General features: G+C 39.6%; 1 protein-coding gene and 1 long non-coding RNA gene across 5 annotated transcripts; one reads left to right on the top strand and one right to left on the bottom strand.

The window, feature by feature from the left end:
- Positions 1-96: 96 nt before the first annotated feature.
- Positions 97-10,435, top strand: LOC107534634 (uncharacterized). Its single transcript, XR_001602953.2, has 3 exons — positions 97-310; positions 1,390-1,502; positions 9,046-10,435. It is a non-coding gene; the product is annotated as an uncharacterized LOC107534634 (long non-coding RNA).
- ZNF512 (zinc finger protein 512) lies at positions 3,556-23,429 on the bottom strand. 4 transcript variants are annotated; one of them, XM_016209722.2, is made up of 14 exons: positions 23,319-23,429; positions 22,747-22,805; positions 14,841-15,028; positions 14,078-14,173; positions 13,702-13,785; positions 12,913-13,037; positions 12,285-12,371; positions 11,773-11,871; positions 11,001-11,168; positions 9,032-9,220; positions 8,099-8,200; positions 7,146-7,208; positions 5,916-6,014; positions 3,556-5,205 (listed from the first exon to the last, which is right to left on the bottom strand). In XM_016209722.2, the coding sequence occupies exons 1-14, from the start codon at positions 23,346-23,348 to the stop codon at positions 4,894-4,896; spliced, it is 1,701 nt and encodes a 566-aa protein (XP_016065208.2). In that variant the 5' UTR covers positions 23,349-23,429; the 3' UTR covers positions 3,556-4,893. The 4 variants fall into 4 exon arrangements, with proteins under 4 accessions (XP_016065208.2, XP_016065214.2, XP_016065223.2 ...); XM_016209728.2 differs by having other exon boundaries at positions 14,841-15,025; XM_016209737.2 differs by lacking the exon at positions 23,319-23,429 and adding an exon at positions 22,913-22,942.
- Between the last annotated feature and the right edge of the window lie 220 nt (positions 23,430-23,649).

Here is a 23,649-nt window from a genome sequence, read left to right as displayed (position 1 = left end):
GGAGGCGCAGGGAGGGCTGGTGGGGAGCAGACAAAAAAAAGGAGCTCACCGTTGCAGGGTTGGGCCTGGGATGGGCAAGTGTGTGGTACCCGGCAGAAGCGGACGAGTTGAGATCCTGCGGGCAGGGCTCCCACGATACGAAAAACAGTGCATTTCACTTTAGGCCCCCAAGGAGCGAGCCCCCCGAGCCGCCGGAGGAACGACTGCTGGGGCTCAAATGGACGACTTTTTAGAGTCTTATGCCATCTATTTCCCTAGCAACATCCTAAATTCTAAGATGATAAGTAAAATTACTTAATGTCAAATATAAGTAAGTACTTTAGCTTTAGGTCACCTATTACATTTTATTATATGTGCTCTTAATGATACATGAAATGCCTTCTGTAATTGATAATGTGCCATAATTTAGGCTATTTAATAGAACTGGGAATAGTATTTTAAATTAGCAGACATTTAGGATAGTTTTGTTTTTTGTACTTACGATATATTGATGGTTAGATCAGTGGTTTATTTTAATACTGAATCCTAATGGAGGAATATAACCCCCCTTTTTTTTTTTAATGTATCTTTATTGATTTCATAGAGACGAAGGGAGAGGGAGAGAGAGTTGAAACATCAATGATGAGAAAGTCGTCATTGATCGGCTAGGAGCCCGCAACCTGGCCATGTGCCCTGACGGGGAATCAAACTGGGATCTCCTGGATCCTAGGTCAATGCTAAACCGCTGAGCCACGCCTGGCCAGGCTAACCCCATATTTAACATTGCTCCTCTAAGGGAAAATATAATCAACATTATTTTCCAGAAATCGTCAGTAATGAAAACTTCAAAATAATTTTCTTGAATTTAGTTTCATTCATATGTAAAATGAATGCCTTTAAATTGGATTTGAAAAAGGACTCTCCCTCAATGTACCTTTAACTTCTAGCTTTAACAATTTTTCTGCTAAATATGTAGTTCTTTATTAAGCAAGTTTTTGTTGTTAAAAAATAAGTCTACTTGGATTATATTCATTGATTTTATTATTGTTCCAATGTATTTTCTACTTCACTTTTCTCTCATTATTTCTGCATGTCTTATTAATACTAGTACATATGCAAATAATAAAGCTGCAATTTTAATGCAGAAGATAGGACTTTAGATAACATGCAGGTACCTTAACCCAAATACTTCAATTCATGAGCTGAAAATAAAGACTGCACTTGAAAAACATGGTCTCCAAGACAAATTCGAAGCCCTATTCTCTCTGGATCCAAAAATCCTAGGAAAATATATACCTAAGGCTGCTAAGATCTGAGACCCTTACTGTTCTGTTATTAATTCCCCTCCTGCCATCGCTGGACCAATTATCTAACTCAGGAGTGGATAACTTCAGTCTCATCTCAGTTTAGTTTTCATTCCTATCATTTCAGGTAATGGATCTGGTATACTGCTTATGGCTGTCCCTTTCAGAGTGAGGCTTCTGAGAGCTTGAAGACTTTAACGGATGAATCATCTGATAAAGGTACTTGAAATCTATACCTGCAAGTGAGCAGCAGCAGGTTGGCCAACTGAGATCTCAATCTACTTTCTGCTTTTAGCAGGTGAATGAGGTCTGATTTACAATTTTAGGAACTCACTACAACCTGTTGTGTGGAGTGTATCCAAGCCAGTAAAAAACAGAAGGAAACCAATTAGGAAGCTACTGTAGTCTAGGCGAGGTGATGATGGTTCCAACTGGGATGGTAGAAATAGAAGTGAAGGCATGGAGGAGAGTAGACTATAGGGTGAAGAGATCAAAAGTTAAGATGAGGCAGAAGAAAAATTTCCAAAGTGCTCCCTTTGAAGAAAGAGGTAAGCTAAGAATATATTTTGTTGATTTTTTAAAATGATATATAGACATACAAAAATATAAAATTATAACAAACTCACTATCCACCTTAAGAAATAATACTTCCAAATTCATTTGTAGTCCTCTGGGTCCCAGAAGCACTATACTAAATTTGGTGTTTATCAATTCTGTGCATGTTTTAATATTGTGTTAATATATGTATATATACTAAAATATAAACATAACCTAAATATTTATACATACTATATATAAGTACACATTTATCTTTATATATACCCATAAACAGTATTGAGCATTTTTGCATGTCTTTAAACCTTATATAAATGGTATACTTGATGAATTCTATAACTTGCTTTCTCCAGACATTATTTCTGAGATGTATTCATGATAAAAAAGCCCTAGTTGGTTTCATAGCTGTAAAATATTCTACTGTATGACTATGTCACAATTTATCCTTTCTCCTGAGGACGGACAATTAGGTTATACATTAGAGTAGGCTAACAAAGAGGCCCAAGAATGTAGGTCTCAAACTCACAGACATTTATTTCTTGCTCATATAGTAGTCTGATAGATGTTCCTGGTTGGCAAGCAGCCCTTCATGGGATTGAGGGAGTCAACCACCCTCCATTTTGTGCTCTACCGTCTCCTAGAGCCCCAGCATCACCTACACCTAACCCAAGGAAGGGGAAAGCATGAAGCTTCACTCACTCAAAGTTCTAGCCTGGAAGTGACACAAATCACTTCCACTCACATCCCACTGGAGAGAAGTTAGTTGGCTACTCCTTCCATACAGGAGAAGGAGTGTAAAGGGCTGGGAAATGTAGTCTAGCCATTTGTTTTATATAACCCTGTAACTTTACAAGTTGAGAGCAGATTTTGGTGGACAGCTAGTAGTCTTCCCTACACATTGTTCCCAGTTATCTATTACAAACTATACTGCAATAATCATTCTTGCTTGTGTCTCCTGGTACACCTGGACAAGAGGAGTTTCTCTGTCTATACCTAGGAGTAAAACAGCTGAGTCTTAGGGCATATCTTTAACTTTACTATATACCGCCAAATTGTTTTCAAAGTGATTGTACTGATTCGCATTCCAAACCATGCATGAGAGTTCACTGCTCCAAAACCTAGCTATATCTGATATTGTCAAACTTAATTTTATGTTATTCTAATGAATTTTTCAAATAAAAGTTAAAAACTCAAATAGTATGATCAGGATAATCTATACTGAGTCCTGCTGCTCTCTGGCCTCAAGAAGAAAGGAAAAAAAGGTGCCTTGGCTGGTGTGGCTCAGTTGGTTGAGTGTTTTCCAGTGCACCAAAGAGTCATGGGTTCAATACCCAATCAGGGCACATACCCAAGATGCATGTTCAATCCCGGTCCAGGCACATACAGGAGGCAACTGATCAATGTTTCTCTTTTCCCCTCCCTCCCTTCCTCTCTCTCTCTCTCTCTAAAATCAACTTTTTAAAAGAAGAAGAAGGAATAAAGGCATGCCTGTAAAGGCCCTGTATGAGACTGGGCAAGTTTCCTATACTTAATTCTCTTTAATATCAAATTATTCAGTTTAGCCAGCAGAATTTTGGGTCTAAAGAACAACTGAGACAACTGCATTTGGTACTTATTTCAGACTCATTCCCATCTCTAGCCATCTTTTTGCCCCCATACACTGTATCAGCAAGAGTCAAGTAGCAGGTCAGAGTCAATGAACAACTGGAAACATCACTCTAACTCAGAGTCATTTATTTCTTTTGTCATTGCCAAACATTTCCCAAGTCTTACTCACCAGAAATTAATATAGCTTCTTCATTTCTCCTCCCTGACAATCCTCATCTACTGAAAGTACACAACTGCAAATGAAAATGTAGAGTGGATATACCATGTCCTTCACTTGTTTCAAAACAATTATCTAACAGCCCAGTAGACATTATCAGGTAGGCATGAGGTACAGAAAAAGAATTTTTCTTTCTAACTCCAGCAAAAGGCTCAGGATTAAAGACGACAGAACACATATTAAAGAGGAGAGTCAGTCCCAGACAACTCAGACAGAGGTTGGTAGAGGGAGGGATCAGGACCCAGTGGGGTGCAGCCTAACAAGTGAGGTCAAGTCCAGAAGAGAAGGGACGAGTGCCTTGGCTACCAATCTTAGTGCCATTACCAGGAACACTAGGATTCTATGTCAAAAAATCAGGAGCAATCAATCTGATATTTCTCAGTCCTCAGAACTAAAGAGGCAAAACAAACTTCAGGATGACATTGATTGTAACAACAGATGAGGCCGCCAGCCCCAGAAAGTTGAGGCAGTATTTATTTATTGCTTCTCCTACTTTCTTCTTTCCAGTCATTTTAATATTTGGGACACACTACTCCTAAGGCTGCTTTTCATGCCTGTGGGTCTAGTCAGTCACTGCTACTTAGGACAAAGCATTTCCCAGTTGAATTAGTGCAGGGAAGTTCTAGCTTTTTCACCCTAAGTCCATTTTCTTTCTTTCAATCCTAAAACCACACTGAGAGAACAGACAGCCTCCATAAAGTTTGTTTCCCAAAGAGACAGGGTAACTTATTACATGAGTGACAACATTTCTAGCTTCTAGGCTTGTTATAGCACAAATACAAAATGATTGATCAGTATGGTTTTAAAAAGTTAATTTGGAATTGTTATATAAGCTTGATGATGGAGACTAATAAATCAATGGAGCTTCCAAGAACATTCTACACCCCAAGAAGGAAAGGACAACCAGTTTTCTTAGTCTTGTACAGGGCAAGAGAGGCCTATAGTTGGCCTTAAGAGGGAGCTCTTTGGGCAAGATAAGAGAAAAACAATAGACTCCAATGAGGAAAACCTACCCAAAAGGGTTGGGGGACAGGGGTTGTCAAAATGAATAAGTAGGGAAAACAGTGAAATTTATACAGGAGGAAAGAGCTAAGAAAGTCAGAGCTTTACACAAACAGCTGAAAGAGTACATTTCTCTTCACTCAGCCCCATGACTCAGTCCTCCCAGCACAGGTCCCCATGACAACAATATCACATCCACTCTCCTAGGAGCGCTTTCACACTGACTGCCTATTTCCTTCCTCGTTTATGATTAGCCCTCGGGGGCTTTGCTTTCTGGAACTGCGCTGGCACCGGCTCCTGCTCTGGTTCTTTACAGGAGGTCGACACCAGCAGTTCCTCCTTGCTCCTCCTCTGATCTTTCCCTGCTCTAAGACTCAGCTCTGCCGACTCAGGGAGCTCCATGCCAGCCTGCTGCCGCCTTCTCAGAGACCTTCTGCTCCTGTGCTGCTGCCTCCGCTTTTCTTCTTCTTGCTGCCGCTGCTTTATCTTCATCAGCTTTTCAAAGCTTTTGGTTGTTGCTGGGTTTACAACAAACCAATCCTACAAAGGCAAAATAGAAACACTATCCAGTCAAAACATAGTGGAAAACATAAAGAGGTGTGAGAAAAAATTTTTAAAGGCATGGTTAGGGCAGAACAAAGAATTTTTTATTTTTTTATTTTGAAAATTTACAAACCTTCAGAAAAGTTATTAGTTTAATGAATACCTAGATTTACCATTGTTCATCTCTCTCCTTCCCTTTTCCTTCCTTCCTTCTTTTTGCTGAACCATTTGCAAGTTAGTTGCAGACATCATGCTACTTCATCCCTAAATACATCAGCATGTACCTGCCTAAGAACAAGGGTGTTCTTCTGCATAATTACAGTGATCACATTTCAAAATAGTTACATGGACACATCACTACTTAATATATAGTCAATATTCAAATTTCCCCATTTGTCTCAATAATGTCCTTTGAACTTGTTTCTATGCAGTATTTTAAACAGCATTAAAAATAGGTTGCTCAAAGATGCAAGAATACTAGAAAACAGAAGTACAGAGATTGCTGTGAAATAAGAATTCCAAAGGTGTAAATTCAGCCTGGTTCCCAAGTGCCTGATTTAACTGGATTGAACTCCGATGTCTCTGGTAACCACTCTACTTTCCTTGATAGTCCTAGCCCATAAAAAGAGACACAAAACCCACCTCTCCTGTGGTGTATGTACAGGACTCACAGGGTTAGAAAAACACTGGGAAAGCAGGATCCTCACCTCGGCATGGACAGAGTTGATGTGATACTTGACACCACTCTCTGACACAAATTCTTTCTGACATAGAAGACACTTGTATTTTCCAGCCACAAAGTTTCCCTATTTTAAAGAAAAGAGAATTATTGGCAAATTCAGGAACACATGCCTGGGCCATGTGTAGGGATTGTTATTGATGAAAAGCAAAGGTCAGAAGGAAGAAAATCCAAAACAGCAATATATTTAGGAAAAACAGCTCGGGCAGACTATCACTACTATAAATCTATCCTAATGCAATTCTACACCAAACCCTCCCACCCCCTTCAATACAACCCGAAATCCTCCTACTTTGATTATGTGGCATGTCACATTTTTCTATCTTCCCTTGTTTCTTTCACTTCACTTCCAGGTTCTCTTGGTTCCTCCCCCAAAATGATCAAACTTCTGAACTTCACTGTAGGCACCAAAGTACAATTCTTCCCACTATAATCCACTGCTGCAAAGAGCGCCTTGGAAATCCAGAATTAGAAGAGTACCATCCATAATACAAAGTTTAAGGACTCGGAAACTAAGATCAAGATGACCAACTCTTAAGCATTCCTGGACAGATCTGGTCTGGATGCCTATAACCCTCTTGTTGCCTTTAACTGAGACTTATCTCCCCTCCTGAAGCTTTGGGTTTCCATGGGGCTCATTTTGTGTGAAGAGATACTTCTAAAAGGGATTGGAAAATGGCAACAATCCCTATGGCTGGTGGGTTGTAGGGCACCCAGGTCAACATGGAAAAGATTCAGTGAGGTGAATGGCTATTAGCCTGACACCCAGGGATCCCACCTCCCATCTCCAGAGGCTGGTATAGTTCAGATGGGTTTAGAGGATCTTCACTAATCCAGATAAGTGCATATAAGTTGACACTAGAAAATTTAAGGCCCAATAAGACAAGGCAGGTCCAATGTGGGAGAAGCTTGGGTAGAAGAAGTTAAGTCCCTGGTAGGGATTCCGAACTAATATAGTTTTCTCCAAATTCTTTAATTGATATGATACTTATGGCTATGTTGGCCTTTTCTGTACCTTGGACATACCCTGGCATCCCACCCAATAACACATCAAGATTCTTTGGGACATAAAAAACTAAACCAGCCTCTGAAGATAACAGAAAACAGGACAGTTAGCTGTTCACCTATACTGAATTCTCTTCTACGTCAGACTATTTCAGAAGTCATGTTAAGATAAATGGTTCAGAAAGTTACAAACCAAAGTACAAGAGCCCAGGTGAGCTTTAAGGCCAGATACACTACTGTAGACAGCCTCACAACCCTGAAAAAAAGAAGAAAAAATAACATGAAGTCTAATCAAAAGAGCATCCTTCTCTTAGCAATCTGGGTGTTGACACTGACCAACTCTACATTTGGAGAAAAAAGTCCAATAAATTTTACCACAACCAAACAGGGAAAGAATTCACATGCAAGCCACAAAAACAAGAAAGGGAACCAACAAAAGGTAAAAGAAAAAGAGGTAAACAAGTTGCTTACAAAAGCTTAACATATTCCCTTCCCTGGTACTTAAAGAAGCACAGAAAATTACATGGTTAGATTTTTTTTTAATTTGCTTTCTATCTCCTATTTCCGTATATCTACTCCGCCACAAAGTAGTGCCCATACAGCCAGGTTCAAGGTGGCTGGAAACACTGCCACTCTTCCCGTAAAGAGGTAGAGTCTGTGTACCCTCTCCTTGAATCTGGGTCAGCTCTGTGATTCCTTTGAACCAATAGAATGCCAAGGAAAGATGCTGAACAAATTCTAAAACTAGGCCTTAAGAGATCTTCAGCCTCTGCTTTCATGTTCTTGGGATACTCTCTGAAATCTCAATCACCATGTACCCTGCTGGTAATCTAACTATCTGCTGGAGAGAGAGGCCAGGGGGAGAGCCAAGCTCCCAGCTCAATTAGCTGTACAGAAGCCATCTTGGACATTCAAGTGGCATCTGAGTTTCCAGCTGAATGCAACCTATGAGTGATCCCAGCTGATGCCATGTACAGCAGGAGAACTATCCTGAGCCCTGACAAAATTATTTACAAAATTGTAAACAAATGAAATAATTGTTGTAGGCCACTAAGGTTCAGGTGCTTTGTCACAAAGAACAAATAACTGAAATAACGGCAGATGCCTCATAAAGATTTACTGAGTAAATGAATGAGAAAGAACCACCTGGTTAGGACACTGAATGCGATGATACTTCTTAATATCTGACTTCCATTTGTGTAGTACTTCTTGGCTGAAGGTAGGTAGCCCAGGGCGAGTGTATTTTAACTACAAGACAAGAAAGATTTTATTGAAGGAATCCAACTTCCAACACACCCCAAAAGTTTCACACCCAACCCTTCAGGTTATGTAATTCTGGAGTTCCACAAGTATATTTTCATATACCAAAAAAATTGTACTACATGAGACCCTTTAAAGTTCCTTAAACTGGTAAATATAATCATCTATTGTTTAGTCTTAGAATAGTTTCATTTTTAACAGAAGGCAGGAGACTTTCAGGTATAATACTTCATCTACAGTTAGGGGGGTAAAAAAGCTAGTGACAAAGCATTATACAGTTAAAATATCTGTTACAAAAAAGAGAGACGGAGATACAAAAATTCACTAAAAATAATATAAGTACATATATACACATATAGTCAATAGAAATATATGTAGATGGATAAATGGATAGAAGGCTATAAATCAAATTGTTAATAATAGTGCCCTGGCCTGTATGACTCAGTTGGTTGAGTCACAGGAGCTGATACTGTCAAACTGAAGTTTATGTTATTCTAATGAATCTTTAAAATAAAACTTAAAAACTCAAATAGTATGATCAGGATAGTCTGTACTGAGTCCTGCAAAAAACTAACTTGGGAATTTAGGTGCCTTCTGGGAATAGTTCAAAATTAAGAGGCTTAAGGAGCTTCTGAAACATACTGTTTCTCTAGGACCTACATGAATCAAAATACTAGAGCTGGATAAGATATACTCCATCTCTAAGGATAAAGAAGAAAAATATTATTTATCATGTACTCAAGTGCATTTACTTTTCTGTATGTAATAAGCACCGTATCAGACATAATCCTTCAAAATTAACACAAGTTTCTACCTTACCTTCCGATCATCAGGTATCAGGTCCTGAAGAACCTTCCTCTTAGGCCATTCCTTGGCCAGTTCCACAGAGGCCAGTTCCTGCAGGTGATATACAGCTATCTTGGCAGAACGCCTCTGAACTCGGCCCCCACTCTTTGACTCCAGGCTCATCTCTTTTAAGCACTCTGGCTGTCCTGACTCTGGAAAGATCTGCAAAAATGAAGCATAGCCTTTAGAAGCTGAGAACAACTCCTGGCCTATAGCAAGCATGGAAATGAGGTCCCACAACTGCATGAAACTGAATTCTTGAACAATCTTAAAGAGCCCAGAAACAGATTCTCCCCTCAAGCCTCCAGAAAGGCATGGCCCTAATTAAACTCTGATTCCAACCTGGTGAGGCTCTACGCAGGATAGCCAGGTAAACCAACTGTACCTGGACTTCTGGCCTGATGAACTGTGAGATAACATAGTTGTGTTGTTTAAGCCAATAGTTTTGCGGTGATATTTTTTACAGCAGCAACAAAAAATTATACATTGGGTTGGGCAAAAATATCTTAGATACAACAACAAAAGCATTATCCATAAAAGAAAAAAAAGATAAATTGAACTTGATCAAAATAAGAATTCTGCTCTTTAAAGAACAACATAAAAAAATGAAAAGACACTACAGACTGGGCAAAAATATTTGCAAAACATATCTGATAAAGGACTTGTGTCCAGAATATGTAAAAACTCTGAATATGTTCAAAACTTAATGGTAAGACAACAAAAACTCCAATAAAGAAATGAGCAAAGGATTTTAACAGACACTTCACAAATGAAGACACTTCACTAAAGACTAACGTTGCCAATAAGCACATGAAAAGGTGGTCATCAACATCACTAATCATCAGGGAAATGCAAATTTAAACAACAATAAAATACCATTACATACCTATCAAAATGGATTTTTTAAATGAAACTGACAATAGCAAGTGCTGAGAAGGATGCAAAGCAACTGGAATTCTCATCCTTCACTGGTGAGAAGACAAAATGGCACAGCCACATTGGAAAACAGTTTGGCAGTTACTTATAAAGCGAGACATACATTTATCATATCCCATATCCTAGTAATCCCATTCCTAAGTATTTACCCAAGAGAAATTAAAACATTTTCATTCAAAACTTTTAAGTGAATGTTTATAGCATCTTTATTCATAATTGCCCCAAAATGGAAATAACCAAACATTCTTCAACTGGTAAATGGATGAACAAATTGTGAGGCATGCATATAATGGAATCCTAGACAGAAATGAAAAGGAATAAACCTAATGGTGTATGCTAACACATATATGAATCTCAAATGCATTATGCTAAGTGAAAGAAGCCAGACTCAAAAGTTTACATACTACACTATTCCACTTACAAGACATTCTAAAAAAAGCAAAACTATAAAGACTGAAAATAGATCAGTGGTTGCCAGGGGTTGGGAATGGTGAGAAGAACTGATTACAAAGGGAATTAGGAGTATTATCAAATTGTTCTACATCTTGATTATGGTGGTGGTTACATGACTGTAGTAACTGTGAAAACTTTTATAACTATATACCAAAGGGTGAATATTCATTACCATATGTAAATTATATCTTGAAACTTAACTCTAAAGAACATGAGGTCGGGGGAATGTAGAAATGCAATTGGGGGGGGGAGGCAGGAGAAAAAAAATTGTAATACAGAAAACTGCTGGACAGAGTCCTGCAAAATTTCTAGCTAAGGGGGAATGCCTTAAGCTTTAAAAATATAATAATGAGTTTACTTCTACCAGACTGTACAATGAACTTTGATTTCTCTAAGCTAAGAATGTTCAAAAGGAAGAACAAGGAAGAGGGAACAAAAGCATTCAAAATTAAACAGAGATACAAGTGAGAACCAAGGATATCTGAGATGTAGCGCTAAGCAGCTACCACAGAATATATCCCCAAACAGGGTCTGGAAAGTAATCAGTACTCACAGGCCCATGCTCTGACCTCAGGTGATACGCAAGTCCAGCCTTCGATCTATATGGCTTTCCACAGTGGTGACACTTCAGGGTCATCTCCTCCAGCTCCGCAGCCCCTTTGCCACATTTTCTGACATGGTACAGATATCCCATGATGCTGGTGAAGCTACTAGAGCAACTCTAAACACAGGAGAGAAACCTAAACTATAGTCTTACATCTTTTGACATGATCTCTAAATTTCTATACAGCCACAAGGTATTCAACCACCACTCCACACAAATAGACCCTCTGATATCACTAGTCCCTCTCCAACATTTCCCACTGGCACAACCCCTCTTGTCCTTGGCTCAACGGCTATTCTGTCTACCACCAAGCATCACATTCAATGTTTAATCAATATTCAATAAACTAGGACTGGGCACCTCTTCTGTGTCAGAGCTTCCCCCCTAGTCTATGATCCAACTCCACCCCAATATCAAATACCCAGCAATATCAAAGTTCCTCAAGGTGAGGTTATAAGGATCCTCTTCATCACACCAAAGAAAGGATGGTAAACAAACCCCTTCAAACAAAAAATAAGGGGAGAAAACTAAATTTCTAAAGCCGAGAAAGAAAACAAAGACCTATTAATGAGTTCAGAAGACCTGGAAAAGTGGAGCCACTCTTATGCGGTAAGATGATACAGAACCAGGTCCAAAGAAAGGAGGAGAAATGGAAGAGAGTAACAGAAAGACATGGACCTAAGACTCCAGGCAGAAGGAGTGGCTGTCCTTGGGTTCTTACCTCACGCATGCACCTGAGCTTTCCCAGTCTCTTTAGAACTGTTCGGAGCCGTTCCCTCTCACTTGGCTCACCTATTTCATCTCCAGCCTTCAAAATGGGCTAGAAAGCAAGAGAAGCAAACAAGCAGATAATTCATGGAAAAGACAGATACAGAAAAAAATTATATCATAGAAGAATCAAGGACTACACTAGCACCTAAGCTGATGCCCATGACGTCTAAGTTATCTGACTCCTGGCTCTCTGTCTCCTAGACAGACAAGGCAGTGAATATAATGGAAATTAGAGTTCTAAGCCTCTACCTCCCAGGCTATGAACCTTTGGGACTAACCTAAACACACAAATACCTACGTATCCACCACAAAGTTTTCATTGTACATAAGTCTTCAATTGAAAGGGTCTTCTTATTCACCCTATAAAGTCCCAGAGCCTTAGCCATCTCCACTGAGTTATATATACTCATCTAAGACAGCCAAACACCACGTAGGCTCATATAGGACAGAAGACACTCTTACCAAACTATTATGATTTGCCATGACGTGATACTTCATCCCTGCCAGTGAACGAAGTTGTTTCCCACAATGATGGCAAGTAAACATTTCCTACAGAGAAAAAATACTGCTCAGTGCCAGACTATTCAACAGAGAAATAGAACATCACAAAGTCCCATTCAAATGCTCTTGTCTGATTCTCCTTTATTTCCCAAACTCAACAATCAGTGAATCTCAAAATCCCACAAGCTCAGTGTCACATCCTCAAGGGCAAAGAAGTAAAAGGCAATTCACTTCTTAAAAAATAGAAAGTACCATTTACTAAGTACCAATATTTGCCAAGTAATGGGGTGAGAACTTAGCATGTTTTCTTTCTTATCCTCTCATAGAGTACGCAAAGTAGTAATTATTTTATCTCTATTTTATAAATGAGGAAACCGAGGCTCAAACATAAAAAGCTAAATGATTCAACTAGTAAGTGGCTGAGTGAAGATTCAAACCCAAGTCTGTCACACTCCAAAGCCTATGTTTTCCCTACGACACAATGGTGCCTCTTCTCCACAGTAATCAGCATATCCAACACAGTGCCAGATGTCTAAAGTTTGGGTAAAAGATCATAATATAAGTCACAAAATGCCACAAAACATCTAACCTGTTTGCAGTTTTCCATGTGTTTCTTTAAGCCCTCTATGGTCTTTCTCCCCACTGCCTGGCAGGTAGGACAGGAGACACTGCCTTTATCCACAATTTCTAAGTACCACTGCTCCTCTAAACTGCCTACAAAGAAGATAAAAGAACATGATATAATCTGTAGTACTGTCCAGAAACAAAAAGCACAATTCTAGAACTTAGGAAAAGTATCACAAAATGGTTTTCCCCTTCCTGGGGAAGAGAGACTCCTGCTGTGTATAACTTCTAGAAATAATTTTTTTCAGATAGTGAGGAGTTTCTGACACTTCTACTCAGTTCCCCATGATAAAAAACATCTAAGAAACATCCAAATCCCAATAGCTTAAAGAACTAGGCAACATATTTTTCCAGCTTTATTGAAGAATGACTGACAACAGGCAACATTTTATAAAGCAGCACATAGTAGCAGGATACTGAGATATGGAAGAGCCAGTATGCTGAATGTTTCCTATGTGCCAGAGACTTTGTTAAATGTTTTATCTCATTTAATTTTCACAATTCTGACTGCCTTTATTATCCCTGTTTAGAGACAGGGAAATTGAAGCTTGCAGAGATTAAATAAATTGAGGCAGATGGGAAAATGAGTGAAAAGCCAAAACTTGGACAAGGGTCTGTCTAACCTTCAAACCCATGCTGTTAGTACCTGCCCTCCTTAAAGAAACGCTTTTCTCCATCATTCCTTTACCAGCAATAACAACCACAATCAGAATGAGAGAACTGGATCCCACAAAGCTTCCAACAGAAAGCATACCTGCTGCATAAGCTGGTGGTTCCTTCCGAATACGACGAGCCTGGGATTTGGGATTAGGCTGAGTTTTAGGCCGTTGCTTCCTCCCTGACGCAAGACAGAAACTTGAAGCCCAACGTATCACCTTAGCTAACCCCTCTCTAGCACCAAAATCTCTTCCCTCCTCTTCTCAACACCCTACACCCCAGTCCCTTAACCAACTCACTCCCTTAAATCATGACAGGAGGAGGGTAAAATAAGGCAGGATGGAGGCCATGCCTTGCCAAAAAATTCCAAGGGCTCAAAAGTGCTTTAAGAGCCAAACCATAAGGTCTCTCTCCCTCAAAGAACAAAGCCCAGGCACCCAGGGAAAAAAGAATTAGCAAAGTTACTCCCTTACCATACAGCTTATGCTTCTTCTGAGGAAATTCTCGATAATCTTCATCTTCTTCCTGCCTGGGTTTCCTTTTTCCTTTGGCTGATACTCCACCTGACCCTGAAATACCATACAAAAACAGAAAAAACCTAAGTATGGTATAGAAATGAATATCTGGGCCTGCCCTCAAAATATCACTCACAAGAACATCAAAGGGAATGACCATCAGCAAGCATAGGCCTCACAGAAGTGTTTGTGACACTGTTAGGGACGTTGACATAACTTTTTATTACCTGACTCGACCTCCCCTTTTCTTTTTGTATTGCTCCCCATCACAGGTGATCAATAGTTCCCTATGAATAGTAAGAGCCTTCAGGCAGTGTGCTTTGTTTCATCTTGATTTGAGACTAACACTGAAGCAGACATGTTCAAAATAACGGTCTACTAAGGACCCTTGAGACTATGACCACCAAGAAAATTTTACTCAGAATGATCCTTACACCAGCCCCTCAACCCTCAACTGAAGTTCAAACTAGAACAAGAGGAAAGAAGTTCAAATCATGAAGAGGAAACACTGATATAACCTAAAGGAGTAAGATCAGCAAATTTCACTCTGTAAAATACAGGGACGAAGCTAACAGTGATAGCCTAACACCTCAAAACAACTCATCACTAACAAGAAGCACATATGTGGTACTTAATACTTGAAGGGCCACTTACAGCAGCTACCTCAAAATATACCTTTAGCGAGTGCTCTGTCTTCGGAATAAGCTACTGAAAATGATACCTTCAACGTGGGGAGCAGCAGCTGGCTTGATCCGTCTCATCTTCATCCAGTAGGTGGACTTTCGGAAGGGTGCTGGAAAATCACTTACTGGTTCACACGACGAGGCAGATGATGAGCCACTTAAGGAATCATCGTGAGGAACAGTATACTGGAAACTGTTGTCCTTTATGGAGCACTTGGTCCTGCTACTGATGTGACACAAAGATATTACACCACAAACGAGAGTGTGGAATAAAGTTCCCATTATTCTATATCATAAGAAGATAACCAACTTGGTTGCCTTTGCAAAAGCAAAGGAGTCTGATGATAAAAACAATTTCGATTGTAATCTTCAAACGATTACAATGGTGGATCTAACACAACACATATAACTGGTATTATACTTGATCATCACCAGAAAGTGTAAGCTGTTCACATAAATGCATACTCTGCAGCCCAATAGGCATTCCTTCCTAGATTCGTCCAAGAAAAGAAAGCATTCTCAGTAGAAGGGGGTTCTGTGGCCAAAAGACCCCCAGATCTGTAACAAGGTATGTCCAGGTCTCCTCATTTCTTAGAGGGACAGTGACAAAGTAATCTCCCTGGGAATAAAGAAGGAAAAGAAGTTTGTAGGTCCTAGTTCGATCCAAGTTCCTTCTCCTTTAGCCTTCTCCCTAAGCCCTAATGCCGGAGCCACCCTATCTTACTTAGGCAATATGGTACTTAGCTCCTATAGCTAAAGGAAGGGTGCTATTTTGTCTAAGTTAAGCTGGCCAGAGAAATCTGGTATACAGTTGGATCCAAATTCCCAAATCCAAAACCAGTCAGTATGTCATTAACAAGCATTACTGAGAAACTACAAAGTATCTTCTAGGTGGGTCAGGATGTGGTAGAGCAACAGGTGCCAAAGTGTGAGGCCACTTTAGATTTATGGTTTAGAAAGGTCACTCTGGATGCTGTATAGAAGGTGATACATAGAGGAAAAGTGAATGAAGGAAGAAGTGGTAGCAGCTTTTGCAATCGTATGTATAAGAAATGATAAGCACCTGAACTAAGGTTTTGTAGTAAAGATAAACTGAGAGCCCGGCCAGCTTGGCTCAGCAGTTGAGCATCGACCTATAATACAGGAGATCGCGGTTCGATTCCCAGTCAGGGTACATGCCTGGGTTGTGGGCTCGATCCTCAGTAGGGGCCGTGCAGGAGGCAGCTGATCAATGACTCTCTCATCATTGATATTTCTCTCTCTCTCTCCCCCCCTCTCCCTTCCTCTCTCTGAAATCAATAAAGATATATTAAAAAAAAAAAAAAGATAAATTGACAGATTCAAGATAATGCTTTAGAGGTAGAGCTGATAAGAACTACACATAGCCCGGCCGGGCATGGCTCAGCGGTTGAGCGTCAACCTGGGATCCAGGCGATTAGGGTTCGATTCCTGGTCAGGGCACATGCCCGGGTTGTGGGCTCAGTCGATGACTCTCTCATCATTGATGTTCCTATCTCTCTCTCCCTCTCCTTTCCTCTCTCTGAAATCAACAAAGATATATTAAAAAAAAAAAAAAAAAGAATTACACATAGAAGTTTTAGAAGCAGAGAGTTGGAAGAAATACAGGGGACTATTGTTAAGAAACTATGTAAGTAAAATGTGATAGATGCCTACCATGGAATACTAGGTAGTTGTTAGAAGCAATAAACCATTTCACACAGAGACATGAACATAACTAAAAAGCATACTATTAAATGAAAAGAGAAACAGAACAAGATCTATAGTACAATGTCAATTCAGTAAATTAAAAACACACACACGTCAATAGCACTGGCTATTTTGTAAGAATTCATAAATACAGGGTAGACAAAAGTAGGTTTACAGTTGTTTGTATGGAAAACAATACAATAATAAATAATAATATAAAAATAAACTTTCACATACTCACAACTGTAAATCTACTTTTGCTCACCCCTGTATTTAAGGGTAAATATCAAACTTGTTAACATAGTTGTCTGTTGGGAAGAAGGGGATGGAAATGGGGATAAGAAAATATAACAGGGACTGATGATGTCAGTATGCTACAAAAAGGGAAGAATGATTTTCAGCTCTCTAAACATGAAGTCCAACATTACAAATTTAATACAAAGAAGTTCTGGTTCTGGCATAGTGGCGTAAGTCCAACACTCCTGATTAGAACAAAAAAACTCTAGACTCTGAAACGTAAACAAAATCAGAGGGATTGTGGAGAAGAGTCAAAAATGGGGGAAGTGACCCACATGGGAGCGTGTTTCCCAGTTTCCCCCCCTCACATGTGGCTTTGCAACTAGGGCAGAACCCACTTGCAGAGCATCACGGGTAGCCTAAATTCCAATAGAATCTACACCTTTCTGGCCAGAGAAATGAGGAAGAGTGATCCCTATAGACTAGAAAGTATGTATGTGGGGGGTGGAGGGTGGGGGAGAATCATGAAGAAGAGATAGGGAAAGAAGGGACCCTATAATTTTGTGTATGAATCCACACAAGTCACAGCTTAGCCTGAGCTATGTATGTATGGAGTATATCCAAACCAGCTTTTGTAAAGGCTTTGAAAAGTGAAATAAGATTTGAACAAATGCACAAGTCTCAGACTAACCCATGAGCTGCTAGTGTGAGACAGAACCAAACCAATGTATCAAAAGCTTTGAGAGAGAAAACAAGATTTGAAACACCTAGAAAAAAGTCTCAGACTAACCCATGAGTGATCTGTGTACAAAACAGACCTAAACCATCTCAGCAAAGACTGAAAGAATGGAACTGATATTGAGCCAATGCCCTCAGAAGGCAAAACAGAACTTATGGTCTGAACCTAAACAGGTTACCTGCTAAAATAAAAACATTAACATTTCCCAGAAGATCCTAAAAAGACCCAGAGTCCACATATATAACATTCACAATCTTGAGAATTCCAAAATTATGCAATACACAATCAGGAAAATGTGAACAATTCTCAAAGAAACAGATGATAAAGAGATGAAACCCCTCTAGATGTTGGAACTATCATAGACTTTAAAACAGCTATTATAACTATGCTCCATGAAATAGAACACATTTCAAATGAAGGGAAAGGTAAGAATTATCAGCAAAAAATAGAAACCACAAAAAAGAATGAAATGAAATTTTAGAACTGAAAAATACAGTATCTCAAAAACTCACTGGATGGATGGGCTCAGTGATAGAATGGAGATGACAGAGGAGTCTGTGAACTTGGTGACAGATCAATAGAAATGATGATCTAATCTGAATAAGAGAACAAGTTATTGAAAACAGTCAACAGAGCCCCAATATCCTTTGGGTCAATATCTAAAGGTCTAACCTAATTGTAATCCCAGAAGGAAAGAGACTGAGGCAGAAAAATACATTTGAAAAAAATAATGATGGGAAATCCCCCAGGTGTAATGAATTTACAGATTCAAGGAGCTCAATAAACACTCAATGAGATAAACTGAAAAAAAAAAACAAAAAAAACCTAGAGCTTTCAGCTTGGTGAACACAGGGAGATTTGGGGAGGATGGAGCACTCACAGAGCATGGAACCCCTGTACCCCCTTCTCACATACCTTGCCTTATGCATCTCTTCCATCTACCTATTCCTGAGTTATATTCTTCTATAAAAGATAGTAATTTAGTATTAAAAAAAAAGATAAAATACACCTAGAGACTTCTTAATGAAACTGTTCAAAGCCAAAGATTAAAAAAAAGTCTAGAAAGCAGCTAGAAAAAATGACATATTACATTCAGGCAACAACAATTCAAATTATCATGGATTTCTCAACAGAAACCATGGAGGACAGAAGGCAGGGCAACAACATCTTTAAAATCCTGACAGAAAAGATGCTGTGAAAATATCCTTTAGAAATATTTCTTCAGATGAAGAAAAACTAAGAAAATTTGTCAACTGACCTGCTCTATGAGAAATGCTAAAGAAAATTATCCCGGACCTAGTTGGTTTTGCTCAGTGATTAAGAGCATCGGCCCACGGACTGAAGGGTCTCGGGTTCGATTCCGGTCAAGGGCACATACCTCAGCTGCATTCGGGAGGCAACTAATCAATGTGTTTCTCTCACATCGATGTTTCTCTCCCTCTCTCTCTCTCTCTCTCTCTCTCTCTCTCCCTCCCTCCCTCCCTCCCTCCCTCCCTTCCACTCTTTCTGAAAAGCAATGGAAAAAATATCCTCGGGTAAGGATAAAAATAAAAATAAAAAAACAAGGAAAAAAACCCTCTTTATAGCAAAAATTTAACATCATCTGGCTAGGTTCTCAATATATATAAATACAATATATATGACAGCTATAACTTAACGGTCAGGGAGGGGGTTAAAGGAATCTCTATGGTTGTGAGCTTTCTACATTTAAGCAAAGTAGTAGGATGTGAACTCTAAGTAGACTGGAAAGACAGGCATGTATATTGTAATTCCTAGAGCAACCACTACCAAAAGAAAGAGACAAAAATCAAACAGATAAAATGGGACACTAAATACTCAAAAAAGAAGGTATAGAGGGAAAAGCAGGATACAGAGGACAGGTAATAAATCCAACTATGTCAATAATTAACTTAAATGTTTATGGTCTAAACACTCCAGTTAAAAATCAGACAGACAGGGTGAATAAAAAAGCAATACCCCAGTATATCCCGCTTATAAGATGCACACTTTAAATATAAAGACATACATAGATTAGAAGTAAATGGATGCAAAAATTATACCATGCAATCAGAAAATACAAGAAGGCTGGAGTGGCTATTTTAATATCAGATAAAACAGACTTTAAGACAAAGAGTATTGCTAGAAATAAAAAGAGACACTATAACAAATCATCAGGAAGACATAATTACCCATTGTATGTGTCTATAATAGAGGCTCAAAGTACACAAAGCAAAACTGATGGAATTAAAGGACAAAACAAGACTATTCTACTCTTAGCAGAAAATTTTAAGACCTCCTCCTCTCAGCAATTGACAGAACTATACAAAAATTCAGGGAAGTCCTGGACAGGTGACTCAGTTGGTTGGAGCACTGTCCTGTTCACCAAAAGGTTGCAGGTTAGATTCCTGGTCAGGGAACATACCTAGGTTGCGGGTTCGATCCCCAGTAGGGGCGAGTACCAAAGGCAACCAATAGAAAGAGAGAGAGAGAGAAACATCAATGTGAGAGAGAAACATCCACTGGCTACCTCCCATATGCACCCCAACAGGGGATCAAACCTGCAACCCAGGCATGTGCCCTAACTGGGAACTGAACCATGACCTCCTGGTTCATAGGTCGACCATCAACCACTGAGCAACGCCAGCCAGGCAATTTTTTATCATTTTTAATGATAAATTTAAAACTTCTGCATTTCAAAAGACACCATTAAGCAAATGAAATGCAAACAATAGACTGGAAGAAAGTAGTAAAGACAAAGGAATTGTATTCAGAATATATATTTTTTAAAATACTACAATTCAATAAGATAAAGAACTTTTTAAAAAAATAAACAAGATATTAACAGATACTTGCCAAAAGAGGACATATGAATGGCCAATAAGCATATGAACATATGTTCTATATCATCATTCATCAAGAAAATGCAAATTAAAACCACAATAATCCCAGACAACAAAAAGCTAAAGGAGTTCCTCACCACCAAACCAGTATTTCAAGAAATGTTAAAGGGGACTTAAGAAGGAGGAAGAAATAAATAAAAAATATAACTAATAAAATGGCAATAATTGCATAACTATCAACAATTACTTCAAATGTAAATGGATTGAATGCTCCAATTAAAAGACAGGGTGGCCCTGGCTGGCTGGCGCTCTGAACAAATCACAGGTTTAATTCCTGATCAAGGGCGTGTACCTGGGTTGGAGGTTCCATCCTCGGCTTCAGTCAGGGCTCAGCTCCAGTCAGGGCTCATGTGGGAGGCAATCCATCTGTCTCTATCACATGACGTTTCTCTCTCTTTCTCCCCCTCTCTCCCTCCCTTCCACTCTCTGGTGATGATTAACAGCAAAAATAAGACATAGGGCGGGTGAATGGATAAGGAAAGAAGACCCTTACATATACTGCCTACAGGAAGCTAACTTCAGATCCAAAGACACACACAGACTGAAAGGAAAGGTATGGAAAAAGATATTTAATGAAAATGGAAACAAACAAAAAAGCTGAGGTAGCAATACTTATACCAGACAAAATAGACTTTAAAACAAAGGCTATAACAAGAGACACAGAAGGACCCAGCAATCCCACTTCTGAGTATTTATGGGAAGAAACCCAAAATACTAATTCTAAAATATATATGAATCCATGCGTTTATTACAGCATTATTTACAATAGCCAAGATATGGAAGCAACCTAAGTGGTGTCCATCAATGGATAAATGGATAAAGAAGAAGTAGTACATAAATATAATGGGATATTACTCAACCATAAAAAAAGAGTGAAATCTTGTCATCTGCAACAACATGAATGGAACCTAGAAGGTATGATAAGTAACATAAGTCAGACAGAGAAAGACAAATACCATGTGTTTTCACTTATATGTGAAATCTAAAAAACAAAATAAACCAACAAAACAGAAACAAACTCATAGATTCAGAGAACATTTTGATGGTTGCCAGATGGGAGCAGGGTAGGGGAAATGGGTGAAAAAGGGGAAAGGATTAAGAAGTACAAACTGGTAGTCACAAAATAGTCATGGGCATGTGAAGCACAGCATAGGAAATGTAGTCAATAATATTGTAATACTCGGTATGGTGTCACATGGGTACTAGATTTATCAGGGTGATCACTTCATAAGCTATATGTCTAAGCACTATGTTGTACACCTGAAACTAATATAATATTGTATGTCAACTGTAACTGAAAAATAAAAACCTATTTTAAAATAACACAATGAAACACCATTATATACCCATTAAATTAGCTAAAATTAAAGACTTACTCTCATACACTGCTGGCAGAAATGTAACACAATACCACCATTTTGGAAAACAAGCAATGTCTTGTAAAGTTAAACACACTCCTGATATATGACCCAACCATCTTAATGTTAAATACCACCCTAGTAAATAAATACCATCTTAGATATTTATCAAGCTAAACAAAAACATTTTTCCACACAGAGACTTGTACATGAATGTTCATAGCAGCTTTATTGTAACACCCCCAAACTGAAAATAACCCAAATGTTCATCAAGGTAGACGGCTAAGCAAATTATGGTATATTCATAATGGAATTCTATTCAATAAAACTATTTTTCATTCAAAGAACTCATGCAAAAAGACAACATACTTTATAATTTCATTTATATAAAATCCTAGAACATGCAAACCAATGTACAGTGACAGAAAACTGGTCAGTGGTGTCTGGAACATAGCAGTTATTTAGTAAATGTTATTTGAATGAATTAATCCCCTCCAATGAGTACCTAGTTAACAATTTTTTGTATTAATATGGAAAAGCTTAGCACAATCGACATATAAAATAATACACCAGTCTGGAAGTCAAGTAGTTTGACAATACAAGGATTTCTTACAGTCATTTTTATTAGTCCTTCCGATGTTCATCAATGTATCCATGAGTACATAAGCGGAGGGCTACACTGAGTCCTCTGTTCCATTTTTATTAAATTCGTACTTTTTTTTTTCTTTTTTTTTGAAAGCTAAGTTGTTCTCTGGGTTTAGACCCGCACTTGTCCAATCAGGTAGACATTAGCTACAGGTGGCTATTTAAGTGAATTAAAATTAAATACAATTTAAAATTCAGTTTCTAACACTAGCCACATTTCAAGCGCTCAAAAGCCATACGCGGCTGGCAGCTACAGCACTGGACAGTACGAATACTGAACATTTTCACCATCACAGATCGTTCTCATGGGCCGCCCTGGCGACACAATCAAAAATGGACCTCAGAAAACCTCACTTACTTCTTAGTTCCCACGATCCTCGTGCTCCTCTGCTGCTTAAAGGATGTGGGTCCCGGAGTCTAGCAAACGCAAGCACAGAAGTGAATGCAGGGGGCCTCTGGTCCTTGACCACAAAAAGACAATCCCCCTGCGGCCAGAAGAAACGAAGCTCTCCCGGGGCAACTACCTCAAACGGAAGGAGGCAGGACTTTTTTAGGAAAAGCGTGCCGTCCTATCTTCCTACGGCAGGTGACAACACCAGAGCCTTCCTCTTCCCCATTCTTAAAACCCTGTCTGGATAGAGGCTCTAAAGGGAGGAGAAAAGAGAGGACAACGGATATGGGAGGCATTGGATATATAAAAAGAACAGAAACCAATGGCGATCTGGCGACGAACTGAGTCCAAGGAGGTGAGGAACAGGCAGCGGAGAAGTGGGGGGAAAAAAGGAGGCCAGGTAGACCTGACCTAGAAGGGTGGGGCCTGCGATGGGCTCTGATAAAACCAACAGTGAGTTGGGGACAAAAGCGAGGACCGCGTGCCGCGGGCTCGACAGCGCTCCCTCGGAAGCATAACGGTCAAACCGAGAAACTCACGGCGGGTACTGCACCGAGTCTGGAAGACATCACTCCCTCTCCACGCCTAACAAATCCACCCAGGGGCTCCGGCCAGACCAACGCCACTCCGGCTCTCCTCTCCGCTCCCGGATGTGGAGCCTGCGCAGTCCGCGCCGCCCAGCTCGGGTCTGAACGGCCACTTCCGCCTGGCGGCTTCCGAGGGGGCTGCTGCCCGAGTGAGTCACGTGACGAGCCACCCTCCCGGGCCCCTGAGACCCCGCCCCCGGACTGTGCTGTGGGACCCTGGGGACTGGGGGTGGGAGTGGAGCCTCAACCTGGCCTCAGGGCCCCCTCCCTCTCCTTTAATGTC

The sequence above is a fragment of the Miniopterus natalensis genome, chromosome 13 (genome assembly GCF_054644295.1).
Source record: "Miniopterus natalensis isolate mMinNat1 chromosome 13, mMinNat1.hap1, whole genome shotgun sequence".
Taxonomy (NCBI): domain Eukaryota; kingdom Metazoa; phylum Chordata; class Mammalia; order Chiroptera; family Miniopteridae; genus Miniopterus; species Miniopterus natalensis.
Note: the sequence above shows the minus strand (reverse complement) of the source record. Positions and strands in the feature narration are given on the sequence as shown.

Excerpts from the sequence above, each read along its gene's own strand:
- ZNF512 (XM_016209722.2), bottom strand. The coding sequence starts at position 23,348 with ATGTCTTCCAGACTCGGTGCAGTACCCGCC. Across the intron at positions 22,806-23,318 it reads GACTCGGTGCAGTACCCGCC|ACTCCGGGACCCACATCCTT; the intron begins GTGAGTTTCTCG and ends TGCGTTTGCTAG. Across the intron at positions 7,209-8,098 it reads GCATTCAGTGTCCTAACCAG|GGTTGTGAGGCTGTCTACAG; the intron begins GTGGTTCTTTCT and ends TCTTTTTTTCAG.